The sequence below is a fragment of the Xenopus laevis genome, chromosome 3L (genome assembly GCF_017654675.1).
Source record: "Xenopus laevis strain J_2021 chromosome 3L, Xenopus_laevis_v10.1, whole genome shotgun sequence".
NCBI lineage: Eukaryota > Metazoa > Chordata > Amphibia > Anura > Pipidae > Xenopus > Xenopus laevis.
Genome location: NC_054375.1, coordinates 117,216,929 through 117,237,440, shown reverse-complemented (window position 1 = coordinate 117,237,440; position 20,512 = coordinate 117,216,929). Strand labels below are relative to the sequence as shown.

The following is a 20,512-nucleotide window of genomic DNA, read 5'->3' as shown; positions in this document are numbered from 1 at the left end:
ATGCTGGATAAATGCTTTGTTCAGAAGTGATTGATCAGCAAATCCAGACAAGAATTGTAATAATTTTACTACTTTGCATGGGTGCACTGATTCTGTAGATCTGTAGAGATATCGACATATACTTATAATAGTAAAAGCAGCTATAGGATCTATTATCCAGAATGTTTGTGACATGGGAACCAGGGGTGATTTCTATAATTTGAATACCTTTAGCCAGCTAGAAACCATTGAAACATTAAATAAACCAAATAGGATTGTTGTGTCACCAATATGGATTCATATAGCTTAGAAAACATCAAGTACACTATACTATTGTATTATTACAATGAAAACTAAATACTTTTCAAGAATTTAGAATTATTTGCTTATAATGGAGTCTAGGAAAGATGACCTTCCCATAATTTGAAGCTTTTTGGATAACAGGTTTTCAGATAAGGGATCCCATACCTGTATATCGATAGACTAGATATGTAGCACTCCATATGCACCCATTTTTATTTGTCTTAAGTTTTTGTTTGTAAAGGCAAAGTTAGTGTAAGTTTAAGTTTACATAACCCATATGTATTCAGGGCATAACAGGGAACATAACTTTTTTTTTGGTTTGTCTCTGAATAATGTATCTCTTCTTATTTGGTAAAACTTTACAAACAGTTCCTAATGTGGAAGCTTCTATTTTAAGAGTCCAGTTTGATGGGATTCCCAGAGGCTTCCTCACAGGAGAATAAAGATTGCAGAATGCCACGGTACTCATTAGGCCCAAGTGTACAACCTTGAAGATCTTTTTCTGGCAGCACTTTAGTTTATAACATTCTTTTGTCAATGACATCTCTGCTGAAAGAATTGCAGACCTCGCTTTTCTAGTAAACAATATTGTTTGCCAGTTGAAAGATTGTTTATGTAACCTAATTAAAATCTATTCTTTCATTGAAATGACAAAGCAGTTAAAAGAATTTATGTAATGTAGGCCATGAGGATATATAGATCCACATAAAAGTGATAAAATAAAGTTAATGTCATTGAGGGCTGTCAAGTTTAAAAATAATGTTAAATGGTGATTTAATTACAGCTAAGTTATTATATTGCTCTAAAAAAAATATTTCTGGGGAAGATGACTTAAGAATAAAGCTGTCTGACTGTGTGAATTTATTATTTGAATTCATTATTTGAATTCGTATTTGTCTTAAAACGATATGCCAAAGTCTGGAACGATCACATTCAGCAGGTCAGATGCAGGGTGGGATAAGTTGCAATATCTCCTTTGATGCATCTTCTAAACCAAGCCACATTTCATAAGAAGTTGGTGTCCAGATGAAGTTCATGCTAGGTGCAAAGAGAGTATCCTAGACAAGAAGGTCAAAAGCTGGTGGGCAACTGCAACGCCTTTCATTAGTGTAGGGAACAAGCAAGGGGAGATGGAGAGCTTATACTTTGTACTTAACAGGAATACATTATATTTCCATGTCCACCGGGATTGGTTTTTAAACGGCCAGAGTCCAACATAAAGATGACATTTTGGTGTTTTTGTTTTATCACAGGAAAACGTGATTTTTTTTTCAAAATGCATCAGTTAATAGTGCTGCTCCAGTGGAAGGCTGCACTGAAATCCATTTTTCAAAATGACATGGTGCTAGACATATTGGCAGTTTCTCACATGCCCTCAGTCATGTGATTTGTGCTCTGATAAACTTCAGTCACTCTTTACTGCTGCACTGCAAGTTGAAGTGATATCACCCTCCCCCCCACAGCCGCCCATCAGCAGAACAATGGGAAAAATCCAAATCCCATTGCGACGTCTTCATTTACACTGAGTTGGAGAAATAATAGCTTATCTGAAAGCATTTCCATAGTGCAGTACTGGCTTTTTCTGAAAACACAGGATCAGGCACAATGACCTGAGATGGCTTCCCACACACCAATATTACAACTAAAAAATACACTTGTTGGTTCAAGAATAACATTTTACATAATAGAGTGAATTATTTGCAACGTAAACAATGTAATTTAGAAATAAAAATTACACCATAAAAATTATGACCATATCCCTTTAAGGTAAAGTCCCGGCCCATGAAAAAGGGGTACTACAATGACCACTTAAGGTAGAATATCTAACTGCAGTAGAAGCATTGTAGCACAAGTGTTGCAAATTTGCCAACTATAAATATTATTGTGGTAGCTGAATGCTTAGAATTGAAGTCAGGAGCTTACTTAAAGCAAAGCCATTTAATACAATTGGTAAAACAAATTATACAGGAGATTATTCTTATTCTTCATTACCTTTATTGCACTTTTAAACGGTTTGTGAAATGCCACCATCATTCATTAACTGGTTACATTTTTCCCAAACTAAACATATTGTAAATAGCAATAGTTAATTATTTAGGACCTGGAAAAATCACATAAATTGGCTAATTATGTCCCCCTATTGCTTAATGTGTTCTTATTATCCTCAGCATAAGCCAAATTAGCTTCAAGTGATTAAATAAATTCACAATTCACTCATAACATAATATTATTGTAATGATATGCAGTTACCGCTACCAGATGCAACCTCGTAAAATTCTCCTGCATTTCAGTTTATTTCACTATGCATTCTCTCTTCTTGTCTGAAATCCTAAAATATCTGCAGCATCTTTCCCCATATAATTTTACACCAGTCAAGAGACCAATAGAATGTAAAATCTTCTTGACCTGCGTTTGCCATTGACAGCTTTTCATATAGAGGACAAAGCAGGAGTCTGCTAATGCAAGTCACAGTTACACATACTTATGATGTATATTTCTCAAAGGAGTTGATACTGATTACCATAATAAAGGACATTGCATGTAATCATATGCACATGGCACTTATGTAATCATGCCATATTATCATTCTGCCTTATTCATTTTAAAATAGGACATCTATTTTTTTGGACATACGTTTCCATTATATTAAGGACTGAACTGCAAAAATAAACGTGACAGAACCCAAGATCAACTGTATAATGTCTAAATTGAAGAAAGATTTCATTTTCTTTGTCATGTAATGTCTGAACAGCACAATTTAAATGATGCTAATCTCAAATCAAGTAAACTAGGTGGCATGTCCTAATGCCATTGGGAACAGACGCATCTGTAGAGAGCTCCGCCCTGAGTGCCTATAAACTGGATTTGTTACTATAAACACAGTATGGGAAAACAAAACCGACTCACCTCCTTGGTAATTGGCCAGTGCACCCCACACTCAAAAAAAATAAGGAAATCAAAAACAACCACAAGGAATACAATATGGCCAACTTGCCATAGGGGCCGCAGTCAGCATCCTCCTCCCATACTCACCAAGGACAATCAGCCACACACAGCGCCTGGCCAAAACATGCGTGCGAATAGGACATGCGCATTTGCGTGAAAAGGACACGAGCGCCGTCCAGGGCGGTGAGAGGGGACCAGACATGGGGTAGGAGGCAGAGAAGGTGCGTGCTTGGCACCCTCTTTAGCTTTGTGCCCTAGGCATGTGCCTACCCCTAGTTCCAGACCTAGCCACATAACATACTGCCAATTTACTGGGTACGATATTGGCACTACCACAAAAAGATGACTTGAATCGCCTCTTGGAGGAAATCAAGGCAATGCAAAATCAGGAGACTGCTGAGCTAAAAGTGGAACTCTGCACTCTCTTAGCCTGTTTAGAAACACTAGAATGCAACCACCATTCTTTAGCAGAACAGTCCGGCATCATGAAACCATACATACCTAACACAGAAAACAAATATTATAACTTCTGAGGCTTCTGGAAGACACAGAAAACCGTAGCCGCAGCAGTAATCTACGGATCCGGGCCTTCTGGAAGATATCTACATACGCAAGAAAAACCAGCTCCTGATACAGCTTGTTAACTGCCTGCTGGGAAGAGATGACTCCACTGAGATTCTCATTGATCGCATATATAGAGTCGCAGAGGCCAGGAAAGGGCAACCAAGGGACTTGCTATGCTGCCTTCATAACTGTGCTATGAAGGAGCAAATACTGTGGAAAGCAAGAGACCCTAAAAAGCTCAAAATAGAAGACAATGATATAGAGATATAACAGGATTTATCCTACTCAACAGTCCTACAGTGGTGGCTCCTAAAGCCCCTTACCACAATGATACATGACAGGCAAGAACAATACAAATGGGCTTTCCCATTCACCTTACAATTGTTTTATGGTAACAGGTACATGACGCACACGATGCACCACTGCTCTGTGAACGCCTTGGTCTTTCCAATGTCTATCTAATTTGATGGCTTTCATACCTGTATGGTTACCTTAAATCCATACTTTTGAACCATTGTGCCTGATCACCCTTCTCTAAACCATTCCCACAAGTTACACACCTCAGGACCCATATTCCACAACGTGAATGTTTAGAATACAAAACCTACCCAGGATACAATGCCCCATTATAAGCCGAAAACTGTGCTGCATGACTGCAAATACACCATGAATTATAACAAGCACAGATCCCCTATACCGCCATGCCATGCAACACTGTGTATGTGTGAGCTCTGAAATCCATTTTTTAAAATAGCAAACAGATTTTTTTATATTTAATTTTTTTAAATGTGACATAGGACTAGATGTCAGTTTTCAAGGCGCCCTAAGTCATGTGACTTGTACTCTGATAAACTTCAGTCAATCTTTAATGCTTCACTGGAAATTGAAATGTTATCACCCCCCTTCCCTTGGCAACCTATCAACAGAACAATGGGAAGGTAACCAGATAACCGCTCCCTGGTAGATATTAGAACAGTATATACTTAAATAATTTTCCAGAACATGCTTGTAAGTAAAAAAGTTTAGTTTATTACATCAAGTTTAAAAAACATTACAGAATCCCCTTATAGCGCCTAACGCGTTTCATGCTTACCAAGCACTTAGTCATAGGCAGTATCTGATACTGATATCTGATCTGAGACTGTGATACTGCCTATGACTAAGTGCTAAGTAAGCATGAAACGCGTTAGGGGATTCTTTAATGTTTTTTAAAATTGATGTAATAAACTAAACTTTTTTACTTACAAGCATGCTCTGGAAAATTATTTAAGTATATATGGTTGTACCTCTGTTTGGTCACTAGAGGATTGCAGCATGCTACCATAATGTTTACTGGACTCTACTCCCAAGTTCACTAATATAGATATTAGAACAGCACTCAATAATAAAAATCCAAGTCCCACTGCAACTCCTTCAGTTACATTGAGTAGGAAACATTATAGCTTATCTGACGTTCCATCATCAACTGTTAGCTCTTTCTGAAAGCACAAAAATGACATGAGATGGCTGCCTACACACCAATATTACAACTAAAAAATAGACTTGTTGGTTCAGGAATGAAATTTTATATATTGCAGTGAATTATTTGCAGTGCAAACAGTGTAGTTTAGAAATAAAATGTACACCATAAAATCATGACAGAATCCATTTAATGATCTTTGTTCTGTTGTCTTTTTGCCTGTTTGATTTTTATAACTGTTGATGCAGTGTGGGTTAGTGATTTTCCCAAAACGATTTGGTTTCAGGATCACAGGCTTACTTCCACTGTAGTTTGCCAAATCCCCATTTGTATTGGATCTTAAGTAGCTGTAAGGCCAATGTTAACCTGTGCCATTTCCCAATGGTGGTGGAGAGGTCTGGAAAAGGCCTGTGTTTCTACAGACTTCAGGGATGTCTGTTGCTGCTCTGAATTCTCTGAGTAACCATTCCCTGATGTGATAAAAAAAAAACTGGCGTTTGATATCAATTAAATAAACATTTTAAAGTTTGCACTGACTACCTTTTATGTTGTAAATGGAGGTATTACATTTTAATCACATGTATTATTTATTAATGTAAAAGACTATACAGGAGGCTGCATTTATTGGTTAATCATATAATAAACCAGCCATACAGCAATAACAATTTCCATGTAAATAAATCTTTAGACTTTTTTTTTTTTTTTTAATACAAATCTACAGCTAAAATGTTTTTCATTGTTATGCATTTGGCAGTTTATTTTTTTTTTCTTATTGAAAAAGGCAACACTAACTGACTCATCAATTATCACCAAATTAAATAAGACCGTTGACAATTTCATATTCCAAAAAGCTATGTCATTAGTGTAATGTAGAAAAAAGAAGGAACATAAAATAAGAAAGACTTGACTAGGTTAAAAGTTAGAAAACCCATTTTGAAAATGTAAAGGTACGTTAAAAAAAGACCAAAGTCCATTAAAGGGGAACTCCACAAAAACATTACTTGAGCTTTTTGAAAAGTAAACATGATTTCAAGCAACTTTGCAATATACATCATTTAAACAATATGCAGACTTTTCATGATTTTTAATGGTTTCTGACAGTTCCCTAACCCCTGCTCTCCTGCTGATCTCTCTGACTACTTTGCTGAGCTGGCTGACTACTGTAACTTTGTATCAGCAACCAGCTGTCCTCAGCCTGCATCCTCCAAACCCCATTATTCCCTGCACATGTGATTTCAATAAGGAACAGAACATCACAGTGCAATGCATTGTGGGTTATGTAGTTTATGCATGCTGTCTGTAAGCTGTGGAGTAGTTGTTACAATTTGTAACATCAGTGTTTTAGTCCCTCCTTTCAAATGACACAGAAAGAGAAAAACTTTTAAACAGCTGGATTTCAGCATAGAAAAATAGCGTCTATTCAGGTAACTGTGATGGATATATAGGGATTTCTGCATCATGTGGGCCTTTTTATCAAATTTTGGTTTGGATGCCGGAGTTCCCCTTTAAGTTCAACCACTACAAATGAACCTCAGTGTGCATATATACGCATACATACCTATCTATACACTTCCATACTAAGTAGCTGTAGATTTAATAGCTTGGATATCATACTTGTTCAAGAAATCATCCAAGCAACTCTTAAAGACATTAATGAAATCTAACACCCCACAGGTCATTTTATATGTTCACAAATTCTCTGCCCTCACTCTGAAGAATCACTTACAGTGCTTTGCATAAAAGTTCAGTTTCTCAAATGTAAAGGGTGACCTTCTTTGAGGGAAAAAATATACTCTACTTTCTGGTATAATGTCCTCTAATGCACTTGTAATAAGTAACCATGTCCCCTCCCAACCTTGACAGTCTACCATCATAGTTTAATCTTCAATCCATCTAACCAGTTCAGTTTCACATCTCTGGATTCTCTCCAGCTCATTTATATCCTTTTTAAGGATTCAACTGTATATTCAAGGTAAGGCCTTACCAGGGACCTACAGTATAACGAGGCAAAATGACTGTATGTATTCATCCTTTGATGATTTAATGGCATTTTTATTCAAGAAAGTACTGTATTTGCATTATAAGCCACTGAATGAAACTGCCTAGAGTTGCACAGCTAGTTATTCACAAAAAACCCAAGATCCTTTTCAAGCCAACCCCTAACACACTGCCATTTAATGTTTAACTCACATTTATATTAGTGTTTCCAAAGTGCAACCTTGCACTTATAAACATTGTACCTCTTTTCTCAGTTTTCTGCCCAGCTTCCCAGTTTAGTCAAATTGCACTGCTAAATGACAGCATTCTGCATGGAACTTATAGTTTTGCACAATTTAATCATCCACAATAATTAAAACAGTGGAAAGTAAAGGACCATGGAGAGACCCCTGTGGTACTCCACTAAGAACACTTATCCAATTAGAAAATGTTCCATTTACCACCACTCTTTGTAATTTGTCCTTCAGCCAGTTCTCTATCCAAGTACAAAACATACTATGTACTAGGTCAAAATTCCTTAAAGGGGCTGTTCACCTTTTAAACACTTTTTTTTTCATTTCAGTTTTCATATTGTTCACCAGAAATAGACTTTTTTCAATTGATTTCCATATTTTATTTTTTACAATTTTTACAGAATTGTAGTTTAGTGTTTGTGTCTCTGGTGTTTCAATCTGGCGAGGCAGCAATTCAGGTGTATATTCTGAAATGTCATACTTTGCTACATTAGTTGATACACTTTCTCAACAGCATCTGTGCAAAATCAGCAACTGTTGTATCAATTATAACAGCTGCCTTTAATGAAACTTGGGGATTCTCCTGAGCAGGGTCAAAAGAAATGTAACCGTTTTGAAAAGTTTACAGAGTTTGTGATCCCTCTTTCCAGAGCCAGAAAGACCTAAAAAGGTGAAAATGGAACTTAACACTTCAATTAGAAAAACGGTCACAAATAGAAAATAGAGAGTCAATTAAAAAGTCTTTATTTCTGGTGAACTCTCTGAAAAGGAAACAAAAAAATGTTGGAAGGTGAACAACCTCTTTAATTTAATCGGTAACTTTCTGTATCACTGTATCAGTTGCTTTAGCAAAGTAGATCAAATCCACTTCCATCCCAGAGTCAAGGTTCCTGCTCACCTCCACATAAAAGGTATTTATATTACCCTGACAAGATGTGTCACACCTGACACCATGCTTGCACAAACTCACAGCATTGTGATTTTCAATGTATTCAAATATCTTATCTCTCATTATCGCTTCCAAGAGCTTTCCCACCAACAATGTCAACTAACAGGCCTATAATTTTCTATCTGAGAATTTTTGAACAACGACACCACATTGGCCATTCACCAATATCTTGGTACCATGCCAGACCTCAAGGAATCCTAAAAAAATCAGTAAAGAGGTTTGGCAGTCATAAAGCTAAGCTCATTTAGTACCTTGTGTGAGTAATATCTATATACTGGATTGTTAGTACATGTACAGGTATTTTGTTGCTACATAACTGTGCCATAGTTTATCAAGTTTAAGATATGCAGCATGTATTATCACACAAACTATTCACATGGATTAGTCACCATATAGGGAAAACCAGGTATGGTACCACGGTGTGGAATGATGGCATGAAGGTGACCTGTATTAATACCAACTGAAGGCATTTTGTGAGCTGGACACCACTGTGCTGCATTCTCAGAAATAAAATTGTACACACACAGCTAACACTTGTGGACAGTTGTAAAATAAACACAAGCCAACTACTACAATACTGATACAACTAGTTTCTCAACACGGCTAACACTTTAGGGTGGTGAGCATGAGGTTAAACTTGGCTCCAAATATTTTGTAAAGGAGTAATAAATGTAAAAGTAATAAATGATTTTATGGTTGCCACCTGTACATCAGATTGCTATGGGTTACTAGATGTGGGCAAACGTATGACTATTTATTACATTTTCCAAATAGTTCCAAACAGAATTACTTACACACTTCTTAACAGTACCATAACTGGGTTTAAAATTGCAGCTCATGTATGTATCAGGCACTAAGCATTTTCCTTCCAAAGTGCAGCAGAGGAACTCCTTTTACCATTCATATTTTTACACATAGTAACTAGGGAATAATGCAGTGTTCTGGTATTAGAGAAGCAATTGGAAAGTTTTAGAACTGAAACTCTATGTAGAAACCACAATCCATTTTTAGTTGGTGTGACTCTAAATAAATACAATTTGTATATTAGTACACAACCATGTTTTTGAGTTCTACCATACAGAGAGTGTTGTACTTTTTATCAGTATTTCTGCACACACTTTCAGCAGGTTGCTGATCAACCCTCTACTCAGGGGAGCAACAGGTGCAATGGGCGGCTTTGATATATGAGCTTTGAGAAAATCAAGGATTTGTTAATGCTTTATGCAGGCGATCATATATAATTCAGCACACCATGCCAGGCATCATGAGTATTATTATTTTAGTGGCAAACTAACATTTCATATTGAAGAGATGATAAATGTAAAGTGCGTACAAACAATAGCTTAAAATCAGTTGGCTTAATTGATGTGAGCAGAGTGTTTATTAATACATAAAGACCCATGTGGGGCTTTCTATCTTAAGGAGCATGAAATTAGTTTACTTTACTTTATGCTACTAAATGCTGCAAACATTTATATGCTCTAATGTTGACCACTCCCTGTGTGTTATCCTTGGGCAGTATATTTGCAACTATCTTCTTTTACAATGAAATTATCATTAATTAAAGATCAGGTTATGTACTATGATGACACTTAAGCAAGAGGGTTAGTAATGTTGTAGTAGAATTGCTTTGACTTGTGTTTATGGGCCAGTTATCCCTAATACCATAAGTCAATGATCCCCAACCTGTGGCTCACAAGCAACATGTTGCTCCCCAACTTCTTGGATGTTGCTCCCAGTGGCCTCAAAGCAGGTGCTTATTTTTGAATTCCTGGTTTGGAGGAAATTTTTAGTTGCATGAAAAAATGGTGTATTGCCAAACAGAGTCTCCTATATGCTGTTTGTCCACATAGGGGCTACTAAACATCTCTCTTATTTGGCACCCCTGAACTTTTTTCATTCTTGTGTTGCTCCCCAACTGTTTTTCCAGTTGCATGTGGCTCAAAAGTATAAAAGGTTGGGACACCTGCCATAAGTACTCTAAGACATAAGACAGTACTCTACTTCACAAGACAAGCATTTCACACCTTTTGGAATTATGAGCTTTCCTTTCATTTTCCTTATTGAATATCATAGTTTTAAGTCTGCAGTGCAGCAATGGTTTGGAACAAATATGGACCCAATTATAGCCTGCTGATATGCATTCATTAGCTTTTTCGAACCAGAGTATGCTTAGGATATTATATTGCAGGTGCTCATGTTAAAAACACATTAGTATTCATCTTTCAATAAATCTGATAAGCTATGAGATCCAGCTGCAGAAAATGAGTGTGCATATGATTTGCAGGCTCAATTTAATTAACAAAAACCAAGAGTCCATGGACTAAGATAAAACAAATTATCAACTTATTAAGCACTTGGAAAATCCTTCTGTAAAACGGTTAAGCATGGGCTAGCCAGAATAGGTGTTTGTGTACAAAAATGTTTTGTGAATAATACTGGATCTTAGTGCAGGACCGAAAAGAATTGACTCAGAAATCCGCTTAAGCCTCTGTATTATGTTGTTCTCAGATGACAATTGTTACAGTGGCTACTATCAATATGTTACAAATATGCCATAAGTGGGGCTTTTTTGGGGCTGCTGTGGTTGGCCAACAACTAATAATACTTAAACGAATAAGACTTAAACTGGCAACGTTATCACTGTAGCCTTTGTATTTAAATTGGTGGGAAGGTGAAAAGTGTAACATGTAGAAAGCACTGTAATTTGTTCCCAGCACCCATAGGTGCAACAACATAGTTTCAGCTCTGTCTGTATGATCCCCTAACTCTACTTAGCTGGACATGGTTGCACCTTGGCTTCCCCTGATATGACCCTAGCTTGAATGTTATTTAGAATGCAAAAGCTATGAAAAACCAATCCAGTCCTTCTACCTTCTGTAGAAGGTATGCAATTATAGAAAGTAAGCCAACAATCATGCCAGGAATATATTAATCTATTTTATGAAATTTATATTAAACCCAGTCATTTTATTTGAATTCGTTTATGAATTGTTAACTTAAATTTGATCACTGTAATGAAAACCTTTATGCCTCATTATTTAAGCTTGAATATTTTAAGAAATTGTTAATTGTGTGCATTATTTAGCATTTCTGTCTCATATCTTACTCTGCCCTTATTTTGTCTTCTGCAAACACGGAAACCATAATATTGATTTTATCTGCTCCGTTTACAGGGCCTGCAGGTTGGAACAAAAGAACTGGAAGAAATGGGAGCAAAATTCTGCCTAGGACTTCTAGTTCTTCAGTCTAAGACTCTCTACAGCACGTCCCTTTTGCCTCAGGTGGAGGCTTTGATAGAAGCAGAGAAAGAGTGTGCAGAATATCAGAGAACCAGGTAACAATAAATCATACAATTGGATAGAGGATCCAAGTCAATGAATGTAAATGTTACAAATCTCTCTCTATCTAAATGTTATATAATAAGGCATATCTACTTTTGAGCCATGTATCCACTTAAAGACAAATTTCATAACAAAATCAACCTTTAACTATAGACTATATCATTTCTTTTGCAGAAAGATACATTTCACTTTTTATGGTATAGTTTCCTCCAATGGGATAAAAACAAGGTTCCCAAAGCATGGATGTCTCTCTTACACATATGTGCACCTCTGTATACCTTAAATATTCTAGATCTCTAATTTTTTACAATACAGATATTTAAGGGCCGATTCACTAACTTCGAGTGAAGGATTCGAAGTAAAAAAACTTTGAATTTCGAAGGGTTTTTTGGGCTATTTCGACCATCGAATGGGCTACTACGACCTTCGACTACGACTTCAAATCGAACTATTCGAACTCAAAATCGTTCAACCATTCGATAGTCGAAGTACTGTCTCTTTAAGAAAAAACTTCGACCCCCTAGTTTGCCATCTAAAAGCTACCAAACTCAATGTTAGCCTATGGGGAAGGTCCCCATAGGCTTGGCTAACTTTTTTTGATCGAAGGATATTCCTTCGATCGTTGGATTAAAATCCTTCGAATCGTTCGATTCGAAGGATTTTATCGTTCGATCGAAGGAATAATCCTTCGACCGATCGCACTATTTGCGCTAAAATCCTTCGACTTCGATATTCGAAGTGGAAGGATTTTAATTCCCAGTCGAATATCGAGGGTTAATTAACCCTCGATATTCGACCCTTTGTGAATCGGCCCCATAATGTTTGTAACATATGTATTTGTTGATCCTATGAGGTTGAATAATCTCACATAGCAGGCTATAACTTTCTGAGATCTTTTTAAACATTGGATAGCCAGGCTCTTTGTTGCACAGTTCTGCTAAAGCCAAGATGACTTGAGTTTCTAGTGAACTGGCTGCTCAGACTATCCCTTTGACATGAGACATTTTCACTTGTCAGGAGCTATATCTCTTCCTGTCCTCAAATTCCCTGGGTCTGAATGGTATCCTTATATATGTCATTCTTTTTATAAACTTTGCCTGTGGGAAATGAAAATTGAGAAGGACTGGCTGGTGAGATTTTGCAGAATTGCCTGTGTCATTTGTAAGATCCAACAGAATCAGAATCAGTGCTCTTTGTTCTTTAACCTGGTATAATCTGGCAATAAAAACAGTTGCTGGAGACTGTGAACATATCACAATGCCTTCCCAGAGGGAAAGTGTTTCTAGATTATGATTTTTTTTCCCGTGGAGTAAAAAGTAACTAAAAAAAACTCACTTTTGAGAGATTATCAGATCATGGAAAATGTTCCACTGCCAATCATCCCATCACAGAGAATATTCAGCTCAGTTCCATCTTGTAGCTATTCTTTTATTCAGAAGAATTGTATGTAATACACCCTTAAATAAATATTATATTCTGGATACATACTAAATCAATTTCTGGGGATATGAGAGGTGACAGCTTGTCTGTTATGTTACAAAGCAGTTTCTTTAAAAGTTAAACTGAAATTCAGCACTACTCCCTGCCGAAGTGATTTCAACAACAACATCTTTTAATCTTTCAGGGAGAAGATCTAGGATACTTTTGTGAGTCATATTCAGCTATCTATAAACAACTAGGTTTTAACTAGAATGACTGGGCTGTTTCTTAATACTGCACTCCATACATGCAGAAATAGTGGCTATGACTTTTCAGAATTAATGAAAATATATTCTTCCCTATTGTCGTACATTGCCTCAAAAACAATTGGAAGGCAGAGTGACAGACAATGTCCATCTGATGCTTTAATGTACAGTATGTAGTCCTCTAGCTGAACTTCAAGTTCCTGTATTCTCTTTGGCTGATTGTGGCAACTTTTTTTTTAACATGTATTTTCAAAAGTAAGACATGAACTATATTAGGGATACTTCCAGTCCTATGTAGAAATTAATTTCCCATTATCATATTCCTGCATTCTTTTCTTCACCAAGGCAGAGATGCTAGATGATAAAAACACAAGAGCTCAAAGTTGTGAGTTGGACAGCTAAGGGTAAATGAATAAAAATAAAATGTAAATAAGCCAAAATTGGGACTTAACCCCCAAAGACTCCTGCTGCTGGGTAATGCAATATGACAAAAGATATTTCAATATAGTATTAAAAGGCAATATTTGTTCACAACCATGCCATGAAAATATATATAAAATCATGTTAAAAACAAGCAGTACTGCATCTGAAAGGAGGGATCCCCCCTTTTTTGAGGTTCCTAGACAACACCACCTTATAAATGAAACCAGATTTAATAAAAAGTGAATGGTGTGGACTTGAACTTAACGCTGTGTTGGTAGCTCAATAAAGTTCATGCTATAATACTATATTGATATATCTTTTGTCATATTGCATTACCCAGCAGCAGGAGTCTTTGGGGGTTAAGTCCCAATTTTGGCTTATTTACATTTCATTAATTGTTTGCGGACACCCCAGCACTCCAGCTCCTGGTTACTTCTTAATTTAGTTTGCTCTGCTTGAGTTTCAGGCAGTTTGAATAAAAATAAGCAACAAATTGACTGTTATGAACCAAGAAGCATTGCTATTCAAAAAGGAATCCCGTTCTCAGCCTCAAAACTAAAGGCCGGTTAGTCTGTCAGTGGTAGGAAATGTTTCAAAGGGGTATTAAGGGATAAAATAGTTGACTTCATTGCAAATGAATGCCAACAAATGTCATTACCTTTTATGATGAGGTGAGTAGGAACCTCGACTCAGCAATGGCAGTGGATGCAATCTACTTGGCCTTTGCTAAAGCATTTGATACAGTGCCACACAGAAGGTTAATGGTTAAATTAAGGAATGTTGGCCTGGAACATAGTATTTGTAATTGGGTAGAGAACTGGCAGAAGGATAGATCACAAAGAGTGGTGGTAAATGGAACCAGTCTTGTCAGTGGAGTACCGCAAGAGTCTGTACTTGGTCCTTTGCAATTCAACTTGTTAATTAATGACCTGCAGGTGAGCATTGAAAGTACCATTTCTAATTTTGCTGATGATACAGATGCAGAACTATGATCCATGAAGGATGCTGCCAATTGCAGAGTGATTTCACTAGATTAACTGGGCAGCAAACTGGAAAATGAGGTTCAATGTTGATAAATGCAAGGTTATGCACTTTGGCAAAAATAATATAAATGCAAGTTATACACTAAATGGCAGTGTGTTGTGGCTTTTCTTAAAGGCACAGTAACACCAAATTGTATTAATGCTTCATTCCCCCCCCAAAAACAGCTATAAGGCTTACTTCCCCTTGAATTTATTTCAAATCTTCAGTTTGAATTTGACTTTTAAAGTGTCCCATAGGAGAAAGGCAAAAAGGCGACAGCATCTTGAATTCCTCTGTGCGCTGAAACAGAAGTCAGTTTTGTTGGGATAACCTAAAGCACCTAAGCTTTTTTTTTTTTTTTCTTGTCTGTAGACTACAAATTTTTCATGTGCTGCACTGAGAGTTGTAAAAAAGCCTGCTGAATCATGAAAAAGAACGTTATCTTCTAATATTTTGTTGAATTTTGATATATTATCCCCTTTTATATTAGTTGACCTTGACATATACTGTATGTATCTTGAGTAAAGCAATCATCATTTATATAAATTTGTCTTAAAGTATTCCGAGACCTATACATTGTTATATTACGTCATTAACTTTTATATTGGAAAAACATTAATCTATTAGGATTTTGTTTCTTGAACATAGCTAAAATGGTATGGTTACTTGATCAGCAATAAAAAAAGAGATAATGATTAAAAAATAAAAAGTAAGGACAGTGATAGAGACAGTATGCATCGACCAGGTAACTATTATGTTATAACCTCCTGTATCAGTAATTGTGTAAACTGCCATGTAATACTTTGTTTATGTAATGCATAGATCCAAACATATTTGCTCTCACCTTCTTGTTGATTTCCCTCCCCCAAAGAAATGCACATTTCTTGATCAGAGCGAGAGAGAGATTTGTTGAACCTATTAGTATTTCAGTGTATTTACCTTAATTAGCATGATTTAACCTGGTAAAGGCTTTATTACACTTTAATCACAAGTTACATGCACAATGCTGTCCTTATTTAAATATTTTATTTCTATTGTCCTTAATCTGCAAATAATTCTATAAGGTATAAGGTAAGGCTAAAAATGATATCCATTATGCATTGGGCTAAGTTGATCATTCTGGGTTTATTTATTAAAGGTCAAGTTGATTTTTACTGGAAAAATTTTAGTTTTTGGGGGTACAATACATTCAGTTCCACTTTGTTCAGTATCTAAGCATACGATAGATTTTAAAATAGATTCTGTAAACCTTTTTTTTCTTGCAAATATGATTTTAGGATCCTGCAATTTAATCTTGCTGTTATGGAGGGTAAGATGGCAGGACAATTCAGTTAACAATATCTAACCTGGGGGCAGCCAATCAAAGCTTAAAAAAGAGAAAAGGCACAGGATGGTCAACAGATAAGCTCTGTAGTATACAATGGGAAATTTCAGAACTTATCTGTGATCCATTGTATATCCTTTGCTTGAATGGCTGCCCCCATAGCTGTTTATGTTTATATAAACTATAATCTTTTTCTGAAGCAGACACATCAGTTTTACCAGTGCAGGGCAACAGTACATTATATCGTCATTCTTTTACAACATTTTCATTCTTTGGAGTCACTGTTCCTTTAAATGGTTCTAAGGCAAAGAGTTAAGACTATGAAAGTCTCAGTTTCGTGAGTGAAAGATGGATTATCTGAATGTAATACCAACTGCGTCAAAACAGTATCAGAAAAAGGTTGAACACTCAGCATGAAGATATTTATGGGCACAGTTTGCACCAGCAGCCATTAGAACTATTGCTGAAACAAACATCTGAAATACATTTTCCTTTTCTGTGTGTACAATTCTAGTTGTCACTGTATTCATTTGTTAGGATTTACAGCCATGGCAGGCAAGATTTATAGATTTATCTCCAACTCTTTATGCAAGAGAGAGAACTGTGTGTTCTGTTTCACCTTGGATGCATCGAGAAACACATGATCTGCAAAGCAAAACATTTTCCAGTGTTCTAACCCAAGTTTTTTTTATGCCTTCAAATAGATACTGTTGCAAAATCATAAATACAAATATTTATGTGGCATTATCTATTCGTAAATCTTTCGGCACAATAGCCAGCTGAGTCTGGAAACATATCCAGTCTTCTAATTCATAAATGGCATTATCTTCTTACCCACAGTAAAATACTCTGAACTTCAGATACAGTGCTGTATACTTTAATGCCTTGCACTGAGACTGAGTGATGACAAAACAGCTTACCGTTTAATCAACAATGAGTCTTACGCCCTTTGGTAAACACATGTGAAAATCTGCTACTTTGAAAAATCAGCAGTCAATTTTGGTTCATATGAGGTAGGTCAAATGGCCAATAAACACTCAAACACTCCTTACAGCCTAACTAGTTTGTACTTGGAAAACCCACTTATTTCACTCATTTTCATCCGATTATTACTTAAAGGGGTGTTCACCTTTTGAGTTAATTTTTAGTATGATGTAGAGAGTTATATTCTGAGACAATTTGTAATTGTTTTTCTTTATCATATGTGGGTTTTAAGTTATTTGGCTTTTATTCAGCAGCGCTCTAGTTTGTAGTTTCAGCAATCTGGTTGTAACCATGCATTGATTTGAATGAGAAACCGGAATATGAATAGGAAAAAGTCTGAATAAAAAGATGAGTAATATAAAGTAGCAATAATAATACATTTTCAGCCTTACATAGCATTTGTTTTTAGATAGGGTCAGTGACACTCATTTAAAAGTTAAATAGAATCAGAAGAAGAAGGCAAATAATTCAAAAATTCTAAAAAATAAATAATGAAACCAACTGAAAAGTTGCTTTGAATTGGCCACTCTACAACATACTAAAAGTTAAGGTAAATGTTTAATAATGTTGAACCTTAGGGATGCTGCTTACCAATATTCTTTGCTTATACAATATTCTTTAGGTTGGTACGGTGTGGTTTAAAAGATATACCTTAGCCAAAGAGCACAGCAATGCATCTCCTTATTCCAGTATAGTTCTTACAATAGACTTCTTTGAAGTTTTTATGTGATAAACCATGAGAGTAGAGTGAGTATGGAACTGTTGGCTTTTTTAACTACTAAAACGTGTCCATTCACACAAGTAATAGAGTTGAAGTAAGGGAGGATTTTGTAGTACAGGGAGCTTAGCAAAATATAAAGTGCAAAGAGCACTATACTTTTACTATATACTGCGATTAACGAATACACAATGGAATATTTCTTGTTAGTGCCAGTGCCTGTTTCTGTGCAGATGAATGCAAGGAGTCAGTAGTAATAGTTTGTGCCTCTAAACCGTAAAATAATCAAAAGAGAAAGCTTCTTAGAACAAACATAATATGCATTTAGTCTAGCACTGTATAGTGCAGAATGCGTCTCTTGTAGCTCTTGATGATTCATTTGCTTTTATTACATTTTGTTCCTGACTGCTTTCCCAAGCATCTTAGTTGCTTGAAGGGGAGATAGGAATTACATCAGGAGTGTGGTAGAAGAATTGTATGAGACGCCCTTGCTAAAAATACAGATGATGCATTCTGATGTTAAGCATTATTATTACTAGAATTGGATTGTGTTTCTTGAGCAGATTTCCATTTGATATGCCAGATATAGCTTATCTGAAAAAGTGTTGGATTCCACCCACACAGCAATCATAGAATGAAAGCTACCAAGAAAAAAATCCCAACAACTAGAAAAGAAAAGAGAAAAAAATACTATTTATCATACATTTATTCACAGCCATTTGAGCATTGTTGGCTTGACAACCATCATTATATAATGATTAGCCAAGAAGGTATCAATCAGGGCTGTGTTATCTCATGAGCTAAATCTAAGCACAGAAATAAAGCATGATATGAAATGCAAATGTGTGTCTATAAATATATCAGTTGTATGGCTTTTCTTTACGTCATTCACATGGCCCTGGTGGGTTAAGCAGCTGACTGCATTAAAGAGCTATTCTCCTTGACTTCTTTCTGTACCCACTCAGCAAAAGAAGTGAGAGAGAGAGAGAGAGAGAGAGATGGATTTTCAGTTGCCCGGCCATTGTATTTAATGGAAAGTTTTCAGCAGTCTGCAGCAGTCACTTAAGACTTATTTCAGTGTGATTTCTGCCCAATTGAGAGAAATGAAGCATGATCAAAATGCAGCCTTTACTATCTACTGACCTCTGTGTATATCAACGTTTGATGGTCTGCCTTCTTCAGATTTAATATATAAACTCTTTAAGTTCCTTCATCATTTTGTCATTTTCAGTAGCTAACTTTTTAAATTACTGCTGAGTTCAGAGTACGATGACACTTCTGTTGCCAGGTTTTCAGAAGAGAAAGACATACCATGCTCCATCTGAGCAGGCAGGTGGGCTCTTATTATAAGCTTTGGTCACCTTTAGTTTCCAGGTGGGCATAGTGAATTCACTGTGGTCAATCTGGCCCAGTGCTCAGAGTTTGCCATCAGTGTGGCTATAAAAAATCCCTGCTCTGCACTCATTTAGGTCAAGCTCGCTTGTTCCTTGGTACGGATATCTTGTTCCTGATACCTGCTTCTTAATTTATTTGAAGGCACCTACTGAAGAGGGCTAAACATCAAATTGAAGTTTACACTGATCACAAAAATCTATTATATATTAAGTCTGCTAAACATCTTAACCCAAAGCAGGCTATTTGGGCACTGTTATTTTCTACATTAAATTGTATCATCACATACAGACCTGGGCCCAAAAACACTAAAGCTGATGCTCTTCAGAGGCTTTGAACCCTTTCACTCAGATATTGCTGAGGAAGATCCGATTATCCAGGAGTCAGTTATTGTTGCATCCCTAAGTCCTGATCTGTTTAGTTCTTTGCAGTAGGTGGCTATTATAGGCAGAAGAGCATGCTTAGAGGAAAATCCAGCAACTCCCACAGAGGCAAGCAGGCAAGGGAGCCAAAATACATCAGAAAAGGAGCCAGTAGAGATAATAACCACAGTGAGGCAGGCTGGGTCAGTACCAGAACCACTGAGATGTGAGATGAATGCTTGGTCAGTAACAGACCGGGGTCATGAACTAGGAAATAACTTGAGGAACAGGAAACCAGCACCAAGGACCAAGAAAGCTTGACCTACAATGACCTGCAATGTGTGAGTGCTGAGCAGTGGTTTTATAGACACACTGATGGCAAATAAACCGCAGGTGAATTCACTATGCCTACCTGTAAACTAAAGGTGACCAAAGCTTAAACTAAGAGGCTACCTGCCTGCTCAGTGGCAAGTAGGCTGCATAGCAGCCAAAAGTTCACCAGTTTCAATCCAGGATGTGACAGGTTTCTATACAATGTTATTGTATGCCAAACCTGTGTCTGTTTACTTTAGAGAAGAGGTGCCTAAGAAAGCCTACTGTATACATGTGTTGTGCATATATAAGGGGACAACGCAAAAACATCTGCGAGGGTCATTTATCAAGATTCTGATTTTAGTGATTTTGGAAACCATGAAAAAACTCATTTACAATAAAAGCTAATGTCAAGTAATTTATTAAAACAGACTAAAATAAAAAGCACAAGCTAAAAAAACTGCAAAGGGAATCCAAATAACAATATGGAAACCTCAATATCCTCATTTTCATA

General features: G+C 36.4%; 1 protein-coding gene across 1 annotated transcript in view; it reads left to right on the top strand.

The window, feature by feature from the left end:
* agbl1.L (AGBL carboxypeptidase 1 L homeolog) overlaps positions 1–20,512 on the top strand; it is a 264,376-nt gene that overhangs the window by 185,383 nt on the left and 58,481 nt on the right. The window contains exon 22 of the mRNA XM_018253224.2: positions 11,608–11,768. Within this exon, the coding sequence (XP_018108713.1) occupies positions 11,608–11,768 (161 nt within the window). The remainder of the gene's footprint in view (positions 1–11,607; positions 11,769–20,512) is intronic.